Source organism: Triturus cristatus, chromosome 3_1, assembly GCF_964204655.1.
Source record: "Triturus cristatus chromosome 3_1, aTriCri1.1, whole genome shotgun sequence".
In the NCBI taxonomy this organism is placed as follows: domain Eukaryota; kingdom Metazoa; phylum Chordata; class Amphibia; order Caudata; family Salamandridae; genus Triturus; species Triturus cristatus.
This window is the reverse complement of record NC_140583.1, coordinates 855,601,203-855,620,505: the sequence shown is the minus strand read 5'-3', so window position 1 is coordinate 855,620,505 and position 19,303 is coordinate 855,601,203. Positions and strand designations below refer to the sequence as shown.

The following is a 19,303-nucleotide window of genomic DNA, read 5'->3' as shown; positions in this document are numbered from 1 at the left end:
TCTTGCACTGTCGGCTACAGAAGGCGGAGTTGAACCATATCGAGTTGGTTGCCCACTTTATGAGGGGTTCATGCGTTCTCAACCAGGGCAGCCCCAAGATGAGGTTGCAGCGTGGAACATGTATGACGTTGCAGGAGAGCCACTCGCCGTGGTCTTCCCCTATGGTAACCCATAGAGAAGGGGTTTGATGCGTAATGGGACCTGCGTCCAACTCTTTGCCGTCCACCGCATAAACGAGTTCAGGTTGGTTCTTGAGCATCAGCGGTATTTCCAGCCTTTCGGCTTCGGTTCTGTCGATGAAACAACCGGTGGCTCCGGAGTCGACCATGGCGCGAACTAAACGGGGAACGTGGTTCACCTCCACGTACAAGGATACAAAAAAGTGGTTAGGCTCGTTGGTAACGTCGGATTCTGTAGAAGGGATCGTCAGGTGGCTTGAAGTGGTCCCCTCCTGAACCTTCAAGCCCTGGGGTTTCCCGGCGTTTCGTCATTGGTAAGGGCGGCCGCTTGGTTGGGGCGAAGGCGTCCGGTCTTGGGACGTACGGGACATTCACGGAGGAAGTGACCTTTCTTGCCGCAATAGAGGCAGAGGCCCTGCTTGCGACGATGGTCTCGCTCGCTGAGGGTCAGGGATGCTCTCACCGTCCCTATGTCCATGGGCTCGGGGCGAGTCGTACCGGGTTCGGAGGTACGGGGAGTGTCGTACGATGCAAGGGGTTTTTCCTTGCGCCTGTGATCCCCTTTACGTTCCCTCATCCGATATTCCAAGCGGGAGGCCAATTCGATCATGGCCACGCAGGTGCGGGGTTGGGGGTCGATTTGGGCGATCACGTCCTTCAGTTCTTCCGTAAGCCCTCGGTAGAAGATCGCGGCTTGCTTGGATTCGGGCCAGTCTGTTTCGGCCACCAGGCATCGAAAGGCGTTGACGTAGCAGAGGAACCCGGTGTTGCCTTGCCGGAGGTCTAGGAGGTCGCCGTCGGCGGAGTAGGTGTCGGCCCGGCGATCAAAGGTCTTTTTGAACTCCATTCGAAAGGAGTCCCAGTCGTACAAGAGGGCGTCATCCCTCCGGACTATCGGAACAGCCCATTGTGCTGCGTCCCCGGCCAGGTAGGAGATGAGGAAGGCTACCCTTGCTTGGTTGGTTAGGAAAAGTTTAGGCTTGCATTGAAAGTGCAGAAGTACCTGGGTCAAGAACACTTGCACCTTCTGTACTTCCCCGTGATAACGCTCAGGGGGAGCCAAGGGCACGTGTGCTGGCATCTCTACCACCACTTGGGGCGTGGGTAAAGGGTGCGTGTTTCCCGCATCAAAGGGGTTTCTCTGAAGGCGGTCAAAACGGGCATGCAACGCTGCCGTTTCCGCCCGAGAGGAGGCCAACTCCACCTGGACTAAGGCCAGAGCGGCGACCACGTCGTCTAACGTGGCCATCTCTATTTCAGCATTATCAGGAGGAGGAAAATCCGTGGGCCAATGATTCTGTCGTGGCGCTCACTTGGTCCTCTCCTCGGGATGACGCTGACGTGTTAGAGGGTTCCCCCTCCCATCCGTCCCCAGCCCGGATTGCTTAAATGACCCTCGGGCTCGGGAGACAGGTGGGCGAGGGACGGGGAGAGGCAGCAGGGATGGACACCTTAAAGAAGACAAGGAGAGAAGATTTAGATGCCACTCCTTTTCTCCCAGAGGCGCTAGGTCTCCCCCCCCCCGGTGTCCCTTGTGTACCTGCCTGGTTGTTACTCTCCCCTGGTTGGGCGTAGCTGGATTCAGAGTTCTGGTCGAGGGCTTGGTCTCGAGGGACGGGGAGGGTCTCCGCCCTCGTGCCGGCGCTCAGGCTGTGAGGGCCAAGAAGGTGTTGTTGGAGTCCCTTCGTAGGCGCTTCTACTCCAGACCCGGGAATCCTAGGGGTCGAGGAGCGCCTATAGGGAGTATGCCTGGTAAGGAAAGTAGTGCGGGTAAAACAGAGCGGGTAGGAGCCCCCTCTAACCACTGGCGGCGCTGCCACTCAAGACCCAGGAATCCTTGGGGTCGAGGAGCGCCATGGTAGCGGTCCGGAGGGGTGCCTCCTGTTGAGGGTTGAGACAACAAACGCTCCTGCCGGAGAACGGAGGGCACTTGTTACCCCTCCGTATGTTGCGGAGTAAACCGGAGCGGGTTCCGGAACCTCCGAGGTCCAGTTGGACACGGGACAAGGACAAAGCTCTCACCTAGGCTGACGAGGTGCGCCCGCGGAGAGGAGGGCGTTTTCCGGAGGTGGAGAGCGTAGAACTAGGAACACAAGCTGTTCTATGCTTCAGGAAGCGAGGGTCGGTGATTCTGGCGAGCCGGGTCGTCCGTTGAACAGAACGCGCGGCAGAGGTCTTGGAAGCGGGTCAGGGGCCGTTGGTCTGCATCGGGTTTCTGAAGCGAATCATTGGCGCCACCTCCCTGCTTAGTTCCGGCTTTAAACCTGCCACGCTCACGATCACGTGGGGTTACCCGGAACCGCTACGCATGACGGGAGTTGTAGTTTCCGCGAGTTTCTCCCTCGGCTCGCGGTCAGCTCCGTCCTGTCCATGATCATGACACTTGCCTTATGGTTCTTCTTAGTTTGCTAATCACCATTCTTGATCCACCCCCATCTGCCCCCTTTACATTCCCTCAAAACGTCTCCCCCACCGTGCACCTTCATAACTCGGCTATCCCCGGTGGCTTACTCGAGTCCCTGGCTTTCCCCTGTTCCCCCTTGGCTCTCTCCCCCTCCTCTCTATGCCCCATTCCTTTTTCCCTCCCTCACTATTCTTCCCTCCCCCATGACCTTTCTAGAAGATTAACATGCCTCCCTGCAATCACCCCCTTGTGACACCAGATTCAACCATTACTAGACATGGCCCCAATTCTTGGACCATCCTTTACCCCCCTAACCTCTCTAAAAATGCGAAGAAGAATTTTAAGCACAAATTATTAATACGTCACCAAGAAACCTTATTCGTGGATAACTACCTCAGTCTCACCTCCACGATAAAAACCAACTAAATCTTCTACTCCAAACGCCCCTCCAAATGGAAAAGTACATTTCTCAACCACCTCCCCCTGCTTTTCAAGGCGAAATTGACATCTCTATTTTCAAATCTGGTAACATCCTCATTCAAGCCTCTGAAAAACACCTCACCATCTTTGAAGACCATTACAGCACCTTATCTTATCTTCTGTCGAAATCTCCCTCCAACCCTCCAGCCTCCCAATCACAGATGGACCTCCCTCCCTCTCTCTCTCCTACTTCCATCCCTCCTCTCACTGACACTGCAACTGCCTTAGATGTCTCCGGAGGCCAGAAGCACTATTTCCCTCCCATGTCAATTACCGTCCCTCCTTACGAGTCCCCTACAGCCCCCCCTGCCCCTCTAATTTTCCCTCCTCCTCTTGAGTTGTTGCCTCCTCACTCTAATTCCCCCTTTCATCTTCTCCTTCCTCCCGACTCCCTAAAGTTGATCTCCCCTTGGCCCAACTTCTGACTCCAATTCCTTCCTCTCCTAACTATCCTCCCCCCTTAACCAGGACGTCTGCCCTACTTACTCTCCACATCCACCCTTACCTCCCCTTGACTCTCAACTGGCTCCAGTGAATCTCCTTTGTCTCCTCCCTCCCCTCCCTTTGTCCATCTACCGGAACACCCCTCTCCACCCCCACCTTGGCTCCCACCCACCCTCACCCCAGACCTCCCGCCCTGACTATTTCGGAACTCTCTCCTCTCCCCCCCAAACTCCCTGCCCCCATTCCTATCTCTCTTGTAACACATACACTTTTTAACATAAAACTCCATCTCGCTAACCTGTTGTTTGAACTCACATCACTCAAGAAAGACATCAATTCCCTCTCCGCACTTAACCGCCCCAACCATTCTATTTCCCTGGGCTCTGTCCAAACCAAAACCTCATTCCACCAACAACAGAAATCTACCCCCCTCAGTAACGATACAGACAGTACATTCCACGCCCCAAGTCATCTCCCCTCTCCTGAACTCTGTGTCCTCGGTCACTTTTTCTCCCATAACTCTGTTCACAGACCCTCCTGTCCCCCACGCATCCATCCCTGCGATGCTTGGGACTAACAGAATGCCAACCTCCCCAGCTTCTCCCAGGCTGCCTCCGCAATTGACCACTATCCGTGCTTACACCCCTTTCCTGCATGCTGGTTAACTGCCGCTCTGCTGCTTGTCATGCGATTGAAATATCGGAAACTATCCTTAGTGAAACCATTGACATCGCATTTCTAACTGAAACTTGGCTCAATGATCACTCTTCTTCCATTCTGGACCTGCTTTTTCTCCCTGGCTACTCCATCCTCAGAAAAGATAGACCTGGCAGAATTGGAGGTGGTCTTGCCATAATCTATAAAAACGAACTCCAACTCTCACTTGTTGCAGAGCGCCGATCATTCTACTTTCGAATACTTCGGAGCGGAACTTCGAGTGCATGTTTCACAATATCTACCACCCCCCTAGTGACTCACTTCCCTTTGTAGAAGAATTATCCTACCTTCTTTCTCAATCCTCGCTTTCCAATTCTAAAAACCTCTTCCTTGGGGACTTTAACCTTCATTGGAACAAAAAGGATGATCCTATGGTTAACCTCCTTACGGATCTACTTGATATTAATGACTTGAAACAACTCTGCCATTCGCCTACACACACAAAAGGAGCCACTCTGGATGCTATCATTACAAGTACTGATTTGGCCTCCCTTTCCTCCATCGTACCCATTGACTGGTCTGACCATCACTTTATCCTTTTCACGATCTCTAACACGATGCTACCCCCTCCCCCCAAAATCATCAAAAAGAAGAAATTGACTAGAAATTTCCATCTTATTTCCCTGGATGAACTTGAGACTAAAGTCAAAGCGCAACTTCAACTTCCTCCTCTTTCCCAAAATGCTAATGACCTCACTATAAATCCATCATGGTTGTCCTTGACCAAATTGCTCCATACAAACTTAAACTTCAGAGAAACACATCCTCCAAATCCTGGTTTAATACGGATCTCAACAACGAGAGGCACGCACTTAGGTCGACTGAACGCATCTGGAGACAAAAGCCTTCCCCCCCAAATCTCACCCTCCTCAGATCCGCCAAGTTCAATTACAAAAAGCATATCCTTAATACTAAGGCTGCCTTCTTCCGCTCACAACTGGACCGAGCTAAAAATAGACCCAGGGAACTATTCAGCATTATTAAAAACCAAACCACCCCTGCCCCCCCCCCCCCAAAAGTGACGGCCTCTATTGAGAGATGTGAGGAAATTGCTAACTACTTCTCTGAATAAATCTCCAAAATCGATCACTCATTTGTCTTAACTCCCCTTCCACATTGCACTCTACCCCCCAAGATTTTTCCTCCAATTCTCCGGCCCTCATAACTCTTCCCCGTGACCCTTCATCTCTGCCTCTAGTCGTTTCTCTTCCTGAATCTGACCCCACCAAACTTGAGAAAAAAAACAATGCTTCCTGGCATCACTTCCATCCAGTTACTGAGCTTGAAGTCCTCAACATCATTGCCAGACTTAAACCATCCTCTCACACCAGAGACCCTCTCCTTGCCAACTTTGTCCAAGATTTAAAACATATCATTGCACCTTTTTGGACATCTATCATCAACTCCTCCTTTGCCACGGGGTGTGTCCCTGTTTCCCTCCAACTTGGACAAATCACTCCCATCCTCAAAAATCCTGCTGCTGACCCTAATGACCTAAATAATCTTTGGCCTATCTCTAACCTTCCTCTTCTCTCTAAAGCCCTGCCCCAATTAGACACACACATCTACACATTCAATCTATTGGACTCTTTGCAATCAGGTTTCAGAAAGGGCTGTAAAACGAAAACGGCCATGCTCAATATAATTGATGACATCCATCACTCCCTCGACAAGGGCGAATCCTCCCTTCTCATTCTCCTTGATCTCTCTTCTGCTTTCGATACCGTGAACCACTCTACTTTACTTAACACTCTTAAAGATCGTTATTGCCTCAATGGTTCAGTTCTCAAATGGTTCTCCTCCTTTTTCCATCACAGAACCCAGCAAATTAAAATTCACGACTGCCTTTCTAAACCAGTGCCTGTCTCGCTGGGTGTCCCCCAGGGCTCTATTCTCTCTCCCTCTCTTATCAACCTCTTTATGGAACCCCTCACCCTTATTCTTAAGCATGCGGGAATCAAGTATCACCTCTACACCGATGACACTCAACTTTATCATAAGATTCAATCCCGCTCTGACGTGCTACACCGCAATGACGCCTTGACTAAGATCCAATCCTGGTTCCACTACAACCACCTCAACCCACAAAAACTGAAATCATTCTTTCCCCCCTAAAAACAGCTCGCTCCCCATCCAATCCTGGATCTCGGACCTTACAGCTCTCAACTGCTCTCTCACCTTATCCAATGCAGTTAAATCCCTTGGAATTAACATTGACAGAAACTTTCTCTTATCTCCCACATGAAAAACTCGGCCAAAAGCGCTCTCTTCACTCTCTATCACCTCAAGAAACTAAAACCCTTCATTCCTGCTGATGACTTTAGATCAGCTGTCCAATCACTAGTCCTGTCTAAAATCGACTATGGTAACGCCATTCTCTTTGGAACAACTAAAATCCACTTAGCCCCAATCAAATCTGTTCTTAACCTCGCTGCTAGGTTTATTACCGACCTCAAACGGTTCAATCACATCTCCCCTACCCTTAAAGCCCTCAATTGGCTTCCCATTGTAGGCAGATCTACCTATAAGACCGCCCGCATTACGCACAAAGCCCTGCATCAACACACCCCGCTGTACCTCGCAGATAAACTCCTCAAAGCGGGCTGCTCTCGAACACTGAGGAGCTCAAACAAACTCGTTCTTGTCCCTCCTCTGTTAAACAAGAAATCCACTCAATCACACTCCTTCTCCGGAAATGCGTCTACCATCTGGAATGCACTCCCTAAAGATCTTCGCTGCAACCCCTCCTACTTCAGTTTCAAAAAAGACCTCAAACTACACCTACTTCGCAAATTCTGGGGTCCTTAACCCCTTCTCTGGGCTCATATCCCAAGCCGGTTTCCTACTTTAAAGTGTCCCTCCTTCTGTTCTCCTGATGCCCTTTCTCCATCCGCTTATTTTCACTTCTTTCTTTTCTTTTCCCACTATCTCACTAATCCCCTTCACAGGCTGATACACTTGATTTTTCCTTACCTCCCCCCTCACAGCCTCTCACCATTCTTACATCCTGCCCCCCTCTTCTCTATTCCCTCTTCTCCAAGACTACCTCTCTTCTTTTGACTTGCTGTTGAATATCGCAATTTGTTGTAACCAGATCGTATAAATGGAGCTGTTACCTATGGTTTTAATTGGACTTGTATGCTACCTCATTGTATGTTTTTGCTATGTTTATATCTACTCATGTGATCCTTGTAAAGCGCTCTGATACCCTTGAGTCCAGCCAGCACTATATAAAACCTTTAAAATAAAATAAAAATAAAATATAGACCAGTCCAACCCTGGTGTGTGAGTATTGTACGCAAACGTCAACCCAGTATGTTTTGTGACGTTTACAGATTTTGTAATGAAATTAGGAAGATCCCCGAGGGAGGAATATGCACCAAAAAGAATCACAGCCTCCACGAGATAGTAAAATGTTCATTGTCAGTAAAGTGGCTCCTTTCATACAGGCAGCAATAATCTGGGGAGGGAGTCTGCATCCTTTCAATCTCTTTTGAATATTTTCCCAATTAAGAAGGAAAACAGTAATTGTAGATGACAGCAGTTCAGATACTTTTTGTATTTTTTTAACCTGTGAAATAAACAGAGGTTCTGTTTTTAGACTGCAGGAGGCACTTGAAATCTGTCCTGGGAATAGCTGCTGTATTGTTCTGCATGTTTTCCGCACTTAACATTTAAAATGAAGTTTTTAATTGCTGCAACTATAATTTGTGTAGCAATGCTATAATTAAAAGAAACACGAAGGAAGAATGTGTATTTATTTCCATCTTATGATTTTACATTTGTGTGAATGCCTCTGTTTTGTGTGAGATCCCATCAATAAAAATTGCACTTTTCAAAAGGATATACTTAATTCCTCTTTCTGATTTTAAAATAGGAGGAACACCATATCCGGCGGTTCCACAGAAGGCTCACAAAATGTGCACTTATTTAAAACTAGTGCATTCTCCTGAATCCTTGACCAATGCTGCTCAATTAGGCTGTGTCCACTCTCCTATATAAGAAAAGAGAAGGGGGGGACCAGGAGCTTGTTATGGTCCAGTGTCTGTGCTCCGTGTATCGTCTATGTAAATCAAACAGGAGACACTGTTCCAGTAAAATACAGGAAAAGAAACGTGGAGACACGTATATAAGGAGTGTACTAGGATATATGAGACCCACAGATTGGAAGGGGAAGCAGAGCTTAATTTCTCTTGTTACCCTCACACACCCCGGGAGGTGTCATGCTTCATCATCGGGTGTTTTGCTCCTCGTTGGGCCGGCGCTGCAATGCCCTACGGGTCCCCCGAAGGGTCACTTTAGCGGAGATCTTTTTAGAGAAAACGCCGTCTGGTGCATGCGGGTGTGTGATAATGGTGGTGCAGTGATGAGTCTAACGTGATATGTTAAAATTGTCTAAGGGTGCTCAAAAAATATATGTTTAATAAAAAAGAGGGGGTGGCACCCTTGACAGGCTATAAAAACCGTAGGTTGGGTGTTACCTTAGTGGGCTTAATGTCCCAACTGGTAGCTACAATGTGGTCAATGTGGTCGACATGTTTCGCGCCCCTGCGGTCCAACCGGATCCGTGGCGCTTCCGCAGGACCAACTAAAAAGTGAAGTGTATAAGAGAGTGAGATGGGGGATAGTACCCACAGTGTATATCCGGGCATGCAAGGTCAAGATGGCCTTGCTATCTGTTCTGTCAGATTTAAGGTCGCTCCTGGATATAAGCCTAGGTAAACATAAGAAAAAGAAAAGAAAAGAAACAAAACGAAATATCAAGGCTTTTATGGGGGTACTTTTGCCCCAAATCTAACCTTAAACTGAACACAAAATGAGTACACGGTAGCGATATGCAGGAAACATGAGCCCACCTCACGAGTGACTGGGATGTGGGGTCTCAAACGGTCAGCAAATGGGTGGCCAACCACAGGACGCATCCTAGTGTGGGTTGCCTCCCACCGCCGAACGGAGTCACCCACTATCCCAAGTGTCTCCTGTAAAAGGTGCGGTAATATCCAGAGCACTCTATACTGTTTATACACGTGGATGCTCAGCAGCGATTAAGAGGGGGGTGATTGCCACTCTGCCCCCAATTGTATCGCTGAGCTAAACTGAAGAAACCCCACATGTACAAACCATAACACTCACCTAAGTGTAAGGAATAAGTTGCTCCATAGACTAGGGGACGAGCATTCACACCTTCTAATGCTGCGAGAGGAATAAATGAAAGCCCCAGTGAGTATTGGTATATTGATAGGTATAGACACTGTGGTCTAACAGTTGGTAAAGTCACAGGCTTGTGCCCTAAAATTCAGCCTCAAATGCGGTGCTACTTACAGTTTTGCTCTGGTGTGGCCTCTCTCGAACCTACCCCAAACGTCCTCCTGTCTGGAATGGAACCGCGTCTTGTTACCGGCTCCTTATGTAGTCCCGGTGAATTTCATCAAGGCGGTACCCGTATCCGATGACAATCTAGACCAGGTGTGTGTACGAGTGTCTTTCAGTAGTACGCATGCGCGAAGCCTGGACAGGCGATAATCGCGCATGCGTAAAATGTGTGTCTCTACGTGTACTCTCATCTCCCTCCATAAAGAAATATAATTGTACATATGGTTCAAAATAATATATAGAGCTGGAAATCCAACAGAGTAGTGGATCATGAATAAATGTGAGGTATCATGTCAATTATAAAAGAGACGTCTTCTCTGATCGTGTTGAGAGCCACCAAGTATGCGCAGTCTCAGCCACTGGTTCTAAGCGCATGCGCGGTGAACGTATGCGTGTGTGTGCCCTCGTTAACTTGAAATAAAGTTACATATTTCAATGGAATTGCCACATAGAGAGGGGGTATGTGACGAACAGTCAGAGGAAGAAGTAGGTGTAGGGCATAAGTATAATGTGGTGCACGACACACTATCTGATTATGTACAGTGCCCCCGGTAGTTAGGTGATGGTAAATATAGATGACCAGAGTTCAGGAGTGGGGCACGGTTGACAGTCCATTATACTACAGGATTGTCAGATTGATATTAACGGTAAAATTCAAGGTTGAATTACCGGCTCATGAGGTGCTCAAGTGTAATAATAAACTTGTGTATGAGATCTAGGGAAAGATGGCGTGTTATGACGTTCTGTTCCCCAGAACAAACTAGTACACAGGACAAGAATCATGAAAGGTTAGTCCCTGAGAAAATGTGTGCACCCCAAGAGCTTCTCTTGTTAAGTATGTAAAGCTAGAGACTTGCATCCAAGGGTGTCTCCAAATAGGACTACTCGTGTCCACTCTCCTGCAGGGCAGAGGCTAGTTACTCTGTAGTGGGAGGTTTAGATCATTGTCAACTCAGTTGCATCTGCAAGACTGTCAGCCTCAGCTCTTGGGGGGGGGGGGGGGGGGGCTGATGCAAATGAGGACCGCCGCCTCAGAACTATGGCACCAAATGTCAATTTGGTATTGTTGTGCTTATACCTTGAGGAAGAACAACTCCCATGTTTGACCAGCATTTTACCGTTCCACATCTGGTAAAGTGAATGTCCCAGGAGGTTTCTGAGAGATCTACCACTGAGTGTAGGAGGACCAGGAGACCTCATCATCACCTTTGTACAAGAAGAGTATGAGAGCGACCCTCACAGTGGTGCGGTGCATAGCCCACCTTCAATAAATAGGATTGCTTATGTAATATAAGCCATGAGGGTTCCTCAATTAACTGTGCAGATGTACTAAAAATAACACGTCTGGCCATGAGTCATAAGGAAAGAATAGACTTGTGAGAAGGAATTTTAATAATGGTATGAACTCCTATTACTCGTTAACTTTATGCTTGTCTTTGACCAAGCACATCTCTATGCTTTAGAAATACGATATGCAAACATACACACACACACACACACACACAGTTTTATGAAACAGGGAATTGTATGTGCATCGCATCATCTCAACTAACAGATTATGTTTTAGGTATGATTGAGAAATCAAGTCTCTCTACTGTGACGATTCCTGTTACTGTATGACTGCATTGACCCCTTTCTGACATTTTTGATTTCATTAACAATGTCTGGTCTTCTCTTTTCCAGAAAAGGCCATCTTTCAAGCAGATTATTGCAAACCTGGAATCAATGTTAAGTGACAGCAGACTCCCACAAGAATGTAATTCCTTTTTACACAACAAGGCAGAGTGGAGGTAGGCATATTGTAAAGTTCAGAAAATGGGACTTCATGATAGGAATATTTGCTAAATAATTCTTTAAATGTTTGTAAAAATGCACATTAGTAGATGTATTGTGGAGCAACAGAAGATATGTTTGAGTTTATCATGTAGTTATCATTAACTGCGGCATTCTTAAAACTGGCCAGTACAATTATAGAAAATTGTGATTTGCTTGCTCTTTTTAACATTTCCCGTGTGAATGGTTCTCTCGAGGGATTCTTTAAATTCTTACCCTATTGGTCCTTCATCTGTTCTTTGCTTATCTATCAGTGCTACATGTAGGTTAGCAAAATATGTCACAGGCATCGGCTTTTTTTTTTTTTTTTTTAAACATTTTTATTAAATTTTTCCATCAGCGCAATGAAACCAACAACAGGGAAAAATAAAGGACTCAATCCTCGGTGTACATATCAGGAGAAATCCGTACTTCCCGCGCTTCCTCCCTAATACCCCAACCCTCCACCCTCTCCACCCCCACCCCCCCCTGTCAGTGTGCCCACGACAGGCATCGGCTTGATGCCAAGAAGACATCACTGCCCCTAAATCGATAGTTAAAAATCAGGGCGTTCGCCTGGACCAGACTCTTACTATGAAAGATCAGGTAGTGGCTACCAGTGGCATCTGCTTTCATATGATAGGTCTGTTGCGCAGAGTCTTTCCATTACTCCCACTTTCGGTGCGGAAGACCCTAGTACATGCACTAGTGATCAGCCGTCTGGACTATTGCAATGCTCTAATTCCAAGTTTATTGTGAACAAATTTGCTATCTCTTCTAATATTTCTGCATTTCTTTTTATTTCATCTAAAGCAACAGGAATTCTTTACATGTGTATTAAAACGGTGAAGAACCTAGAGGTAGTTAAAACAGCCAGCTTTGCTCTGTTTCATTCTAGCGGTGATGTTCAAAGTGTCTTGCTGCTAGTACATTGTATCCTGTATAACAATTCCCTGCCCATTCTAAGGGCAGCCATGGGTAGGCTTGCAACCCACAGATGAAATATGCATGACCTTCTTGGGGGTGGCATGTGCTAAATAACTGTCCATGGAGACTGTATTCAAAAGGAGGTTAAATCACATTTGCTCTGGCCAGCAAAAGTACCAGAAGCATTTGCTCCGCAGTTCTCCAAAATGAATCCTTGCTCAGTCATTGCAAGATGAGTCACATCTGGCATGTTACAGTTGAAAGGGTTTTTGAACTTTTCAGTGTCTGGGAAAGAAAAGGGAGAGACACCAGTGCACTCTGGCAGCCTATACCCAATGTTGAAAAGATGAAGGCAAGTGTCAATAAAACTGATGGGCAATCCGTTCAATGCTGTCTCCCACATTCACAGGTATGTGTGTGCAAACCCATCAGGAACAAGAGTTAATGGTCTGTCTGTACATTTCCAGCAGCAACACGTAGGAGTTACCCTAGTAGCGAAGGAAGGTGCAATACAGTCAAGTCCTGGAATAATTCCCCATTCTGTGGACAGGATGTACCCTACCATGAAGCAGATGCTCAAATCCGCAAGGAAGTTAGCATGCAAGACTCAATAAGGGATCCAGTATCCAGGAGAGGTAGGCTGCTTACCTCCAATGGAGGCAGTAGCAATGAGAAGCTGTGGGGCAGCATTGCACAGGGCCAGGGCCAGGTCCTAAAGTCCCTAAAGCCTAAAGGCCCTAAAGCAGCTGAAGGAGCACCATTGTCTCTAGGTGGAGCAGCCTGTGAGATGAACAGTCCAGGTAACCAGACCATGACATTTGATAGCAATGTTGGTGCTAAGCAGGAAATCATAGGGTCTTCGCCAACAAGGCTGCAGTGCACTCTTTCTCTGGAAAACCTGAACGTAGATCCAGTTGCCAGACGAGACAGAATGGCAGGCCTTGATTGGTTACTCAGGTAAGGTAGCACACACCTGAGAATGGAAATTTTACATAAACTGTATACGCATTCTGGAATATTGTAGAACTGCATAACCACTATAAGTCTAATTTGGCAGAAGAAATGGGATGTTGATGGGAACTGTTTTTTATTTTGGGAAGGGATCGTTCTCAAGGATTACAGAGCTTGGTAAAGCATCGGGCCATTTTAACTGTCTCCAAGCACATCTTAGCTATCTTGTTCTGCATGGTCTCATTATTTCTTTCTACTTTACCTACATTCTTGAGATAATAAACACAATAGAAATGCTGCCCGATCCCTGTGGCTTTACAACTGCCTGCACCACCACAGACACAATCACTACTGATTAAACTTGGCACCTGGAATCTGGGGATAAATCGTGGAGTAACCTTTTAGCAACTGTAACAGTATGTCCACAGCCAAAGGGCTACCCTTCCACCCATCCTGAAAACATGGCACAGCAGTTCAAGAACAGTGAAGTAGTTTGCACATTTGAGCACCTGAATTAAATCAATCTGGTTGTGCAAGAAGGGGCGGGGGAGAAGTGGGGGTTGTCTTGACTCCATTTCTGACATTGTATGACAAGCATGTGGCACAGGATTGGCAATAACTGTGAGCTATGGAAGAAAAGAAGGGCACATTCCTGTGGGTTGCAGTGGCACATATCATGCCATCTCTGCTAACATAGGCTGCTCCATGATACAACCTGATGAGGTTGGGGAGTAGAAATGTTGGTGCAACCACGAGCCCAGTGTTGTCTTTCTATACCCTCTCATGGTCTCTTTCACATTGTTGCTTGATCCAATCTTGTTAATCATTTTTGGTGGCTTGCTCCTGCAATTGAGATGAGTCTTTTAGAGTGGGAGAAGGAAATAAATCAGTTCACGACATTCATAGCAACATAAGCAGTGTTAGACAATGCAGCATTCTTAGCAGCTGAATCGTCATGAGGGTGCTAGTGGGCAGTGTGCTTCGCCACTGCTACCTTATGTAGCACTTGTAAAGCATTAAAAGAATTTAGAACATATGATCCATTTTTATAGGGGTGCCTTTCGAGTTCATGAAACCCCTATGCACACAAAGGAGCCCAAATTAATGTGTTACTCCAAATACATAATTTGAGTCTCTGTACACAGTAAAAGCCTTTTCTTCGGCTAGGACACAAGCTCAAGTGAGAGCAATAAGTTTTGCTACTTGGGCAGATTTCACAGTGGGTTAGTTATAGCTTTCCACTGTTTGCTATACAATACAAACAGGGTAAACAGAAACTAAAGTATTTCATCATGATCTATCTACAGAATAAGCTCAGTCACATTTGTTGAGGGGTGGATCAGTCAAATCAGTATGTGGCTTGATAACATGGGCAGTGGTTAAAACAGTCATTCGGGTCTCCAGCCTCACTAGTGGGCACTAGAAAGGCAGAGCCAAAGCCTGGGCAGCAGATGAAACTAATGTGGGAGGCAGGCAGTGACAGTATTTGATACCAACACAGTCTAGCTCTAGAGAGATGGTGCATCACAGTGAGGTGCAGCAGCAGTTAACAGAGAACTCAACGCAATATTTTGAGATGTTCATGAAAGTACAGAGTAAAAGATTCTATGTATTTTTTTTAGCATCTTTATTTTAAATTATGTAGTCCAACAGGATGGCCAAACAGTGCAATAACAAACCAACAACAAACCAACTGCCCCATGCACCAAAGTAAGGCAACAACCCCCACCCCCCACCCCCCAAAGTATTACATAGCAGTATACTCAGTTTGGACTTTGTTACAGAGATCCCCCCAGCTCTCCCCATCCACAGCTTTGCAGTAGAACTGCTCATATTGATGATTCTCATTTTTATTTCTGTGCAGTGGACCATTCTCCTCTTGTTCATCCCAGATTGTCAGTCATCATCCAACTCAGGTATGTCTACTATTTGACTCATCTTATCTGCTCACTCCCTTAGATCCATAAATTAGACCGCTCTAAGGTGGGAGCAGAATTCAGTGCCTGTTTGATTTTGGATGCAGGAGAGAATGGTAGTTGTTTAGGACCACAGGAAAACAGGATCCCTACATTATTTTTAGCCCTAATGTCTTGTACGACCCTGTACTCATCGGCTTTCCCTGCCTTGCGTATCAGAACTAGACCTGGGCGAAGTTCTGCTATGCGGAACTCCGCAAAGGGCCGAAAAAACTCTGCCACGCTCTGCGGATTTCCGCAAGTGGTGGAGTGCGGTAAGTCGCGCTACTCGTGCTGATTTATAGCTCCTGGAGTTTGTCCTGCAGTGTAAAATTGGCACAAATGGCACCATGCACAATGGAAGTGGCCACTACTTCTTTCTGTCACTCGAAATGATGTTCTACTCAAGCGGCAGCTTCCTCAAAATGAGTGGCAGGTTTCTCAACTCGAGTGGTAGTGACCTGCCGTAACTGCCCTCATTGAGAACTCTCACTGGGAGGTGGTCTAGCATATGATTTTCCTCGCTCGCTCTCACCAACTTAATGTTGGTGAGCTATGCAAGACGAAAAACTCCACACCACTTCGCTGAGTTTTTTGGAGCTCAGCGCTCTACGCGGAGTGGGCAAAACTCTGCCAGCGGAGTGGAATTCCTCACCCATCCCTAATCGGGAAAATCAGCCTACTACATCTATTAACAAGCGGTACTAAAACCCCTTGCAGAATCAAACCTGCTATTATAGGGCAGATGCCTTCCTCTTCCACTGGTTTTATTGGTTACAGGTTTGCTTTTTCTGTAGTTTCTCCATCACATTTACAGTCCCAATTTGATGAATCCCACATTGTTGGCCCCTGTGACACTGTGTGGATGGAACCTGTGAATGTGTTTCTATTAAATCAGGGGGCAACATAACTGGATTTGCTTTTTAAGAATGACTCAAAAGTTCACATGAGTACCCCAGAACCTTCCTCTTCTGTCTCTGAGGTATTTTTAAAACAATCCTTCTTGGCTACAGCACACAATGCAATTTGACTTTGCATCCTTTGCTGCATTCAACTCCTCATCATTCTCATGGGCCAATCTTGGCCATGGTGCATTTTCCACTAGTCTTTCCTTCACTTCACGTGGCAATATGAATCACAATAATTGATTCATACCTGGCCAATTAGATCTGAATGCCTCATGCACACACTACATTTCCTGTCAAAATCGAGTTGGAGTTTCTAGAATGTTGGGGAGTTGTTTCTTTATGCTCATTAACTCAAAGGGGTCCGGAGAATGTGGACCATAACTTTGACTGGCTGCTGGGTAGTCCCTTCGAGGGAGAAGTGTGGAAGAGCATGGACCCTTGACATCACTTGGGTGGAGAAAGAGTAGATAGCAGCCGTGCAGTTTGTCTTAAGCTTTCGAGAGTGATCATAGGACTTAGCTATCAACAATTCCTACACATGGGGGCAGAACGTGCACATGTTCTAGACTGATCTACAGAGGTGGAGTCAGCCTCCAACCTGGTTGTTATGCAGTCAATCACAGCACTCACTTATGTGTTACATCCTTGTGCTCCAGTTACTGTCATCCCACAGACACTCATTCATTACAGGATGTTACAACAGCTGCACCCTCAGCCCCATTGGCCAGCATGGAAATCATCATGTTCAAATGATCCTCCTCGCTTTCTTTTTTCTGTGATTTAGTGATCTGGGGGAATAGATATGGAGGAGGCAGAGTGATTGGGGCATAAGACCTGACTCTGTCCCTTTTGTGACTAATTTGTTATTATAGTTTCTCCTGAGTATCTTTCATACTTAGGACCTGGCATTTTTGTTTTCACTTGTTTGACTCCTCATGCAGCTGTATAAAGAGCGGAGACAGTTCTGCATCAATTCTGTTCTTGGGCTCTTTCAGTCTCCTGTAAATTTGGTAGCCTTTCTATGTTGAAGATACCATTGTCTTAGGGGACTTCTTCCCAACATCATTAGGGAGTTTTACCCACTCTTTTAGGTTTTGTATGTGTGTTTACCTTATTGTTGGTACATACTATAAATGAGCCCCTTTCAGTGGGGACATTCTACTTTTAGACCGTCTGGCTCCCACCATGATTTCTTATAAATCACTCACACTCAGGAAAAAAGGAAAGGGTCTGCAGGCCTTGTGCCCACAGCATATTCAGTGGACGGAGGTAGGGAAGGATACAGTAAGTGGGATAGGGTTTGCCTTTTGTTATTATTTTTCTTCTAACTTATCTCATGGGGGGCAGGTATTGTGCACTCACACCCTAAGTGACCCTTGTGTTCGATAACAATGCCAGAAGGTGCTCAAGAAGGGGTCAGGCAGCTAGATCAGGGAGTCTCTTTCTCTCACATCTTTTTATTTTTACAAGGGTCTGTGCTTTGAGCCCTGACACTCCTGCCTATTGTCTCAACTGCTGCACTATTTTCAGAGACCACAAGCCGTTTCTCTCCCAGTCCTCTCCACCCAATCATTTTCCTTTTTTCTCCCCATCATCGCCTACCAACAAGACAACTGTGTGCACCCTTTTTGACAATACATTAGCCGCAAACAAGCCATAGACATCAGCAGCAGCCAAATAGTAAATGGTGTTCGACTCTGTGTAAACATTTTAGTTCAGCTTACACCCATACTTTAGCCAATTGCCAGGTCTGGCGCTGGTCCGTTCTCCACCCTAGTTTCCCCTGGAGAGTGGAAGCAAAATGTGAATGACAGTTAAACAGACCAATGGATTAAGAAAGCCTATCAAAAGCCTTCCTTAGTATTCGTATATGTAGACATTTTGTATTCATTAATTTTTTAGAGGCTTCTGAGACTACCAATGCTGTCGCTAGGCCAGACCTGAAAGGAGAGATAAGGGAATAAAAAAAAAAAAAACACAGTAAAAACCTTCCCATTAAATCTTTAGTAATTCCTAGAAAAGTGGAAGTAGGGTACATTTTTTTAAAGTTATGCCTAGAAGTTTTAACAAAAGCTACACAAGCAGACCAGAACCTAACCCATCTCTCCCGAGGGCCAATATGACAATCATGGCCCTGTTGTGAATTAGGGGAATGGAAAACAAACTTGATATACTAAATGAGAAGATGATTGCCTGGGGGCTAACAAGACGGAGAATTCGAGACTGCAGAGGGTCCGAATGTAGCCGCCAGAACTCTTCTTGGCATGCCTAGACGCTGCCCCACCTCCAGTGCCATCCGTCGGCTACATTGGCTACCGGTGGCGAGACGGGTGGAGTTCAAGTCTCTCTGCTTTGCGTTTAGGAACCTGAATTCCCCTGCCCCTGGCATCTTAGCGGGCCTACTTTCCGCCTACACTCCCACTCATCATCTCCGCTCAGTAGGTCAACACCTGGTAGTTGTCCCCCGTGTCAGGAGGGTTCGTGCCGGTGGGCCCGCCTTTCGCACACTGGCAGCTAAGCTTTGGAATGGCCTTCCTGTATATATTCAGAGTATGGATAACTATCTGGCATTTCGGAAAGCACTGAAGGCACATCTTTTCCCTTCTCTTTAGGTTTTTTGTAGTCCACGCCATTCTGTCTGCCTCTATGGCTCTTAATGGCCCACTGGTCTTTTTTCTTTCTCTCGTCATGTTGGGTTCATTGCTGTTAGCTGCTATTACTGCTTTTAGCGCCGGGATGCCCCTTTGCTGGGGCAGCTGCGCGCTCTACAAGATATCCAAACATAACATATCCTAACACAACATTGCATTGAAACAGAAACCTTTGGATATGGAGGGTATTATTGAGAACTTAGTATGAAAATACAGCCATATGTAAGGTAGTTTAACAATAGATAACAGAGAGAGTAAACAATAGAGCTCTACCAGCTCAGGGCCCACATTGTTTGTTACAGTATCTCAGTGCACTGCTCAACCTATAAACCTTAATACATGGAGAGCTTTTTCTGAGTGAAAATTCCTGTAAATAAAGGTATGCAGGGAACCTCTCCCTCATCTACCTCCCAATAATTTATTTGTCCGGTTGAAGAGATAGAAATGGAATGTCCCAAGGCAAAATGCTCACTGTTGTTTGAAGATAGTCATGGGAGTCACC

At 46.4% G+C, this 19,303-nt stretch overlaps 1 protein-coding gene across 6 annotated transcripts in view; it reads left to right on the top strand.

Annotated features, from left to right (window-relative positions):
• MAP3K20 (mitogen-activated protein kinase kinase kinase 20) overlaps window positions 1-19,303 on the top strand; it is an 839,253-nt gene that overhangs the window by 546,491 nt on the left and 273,459 nt on the right. For all 6 annotated transcript variants that reach the window (XM_085645276.1, XM_085645278.1, XM_085645277.1 and 3 more), the window contains exon 10: window positions 11,281-11,387. In XM_085645276.1, the coding sequence (XP_085501402.1) occupies window positions 11,281-11,387 (107 nt within the window). The remainder of the gene's footprint in view (window positions 1-11,280; window positions 11,388-19,303) is intronic.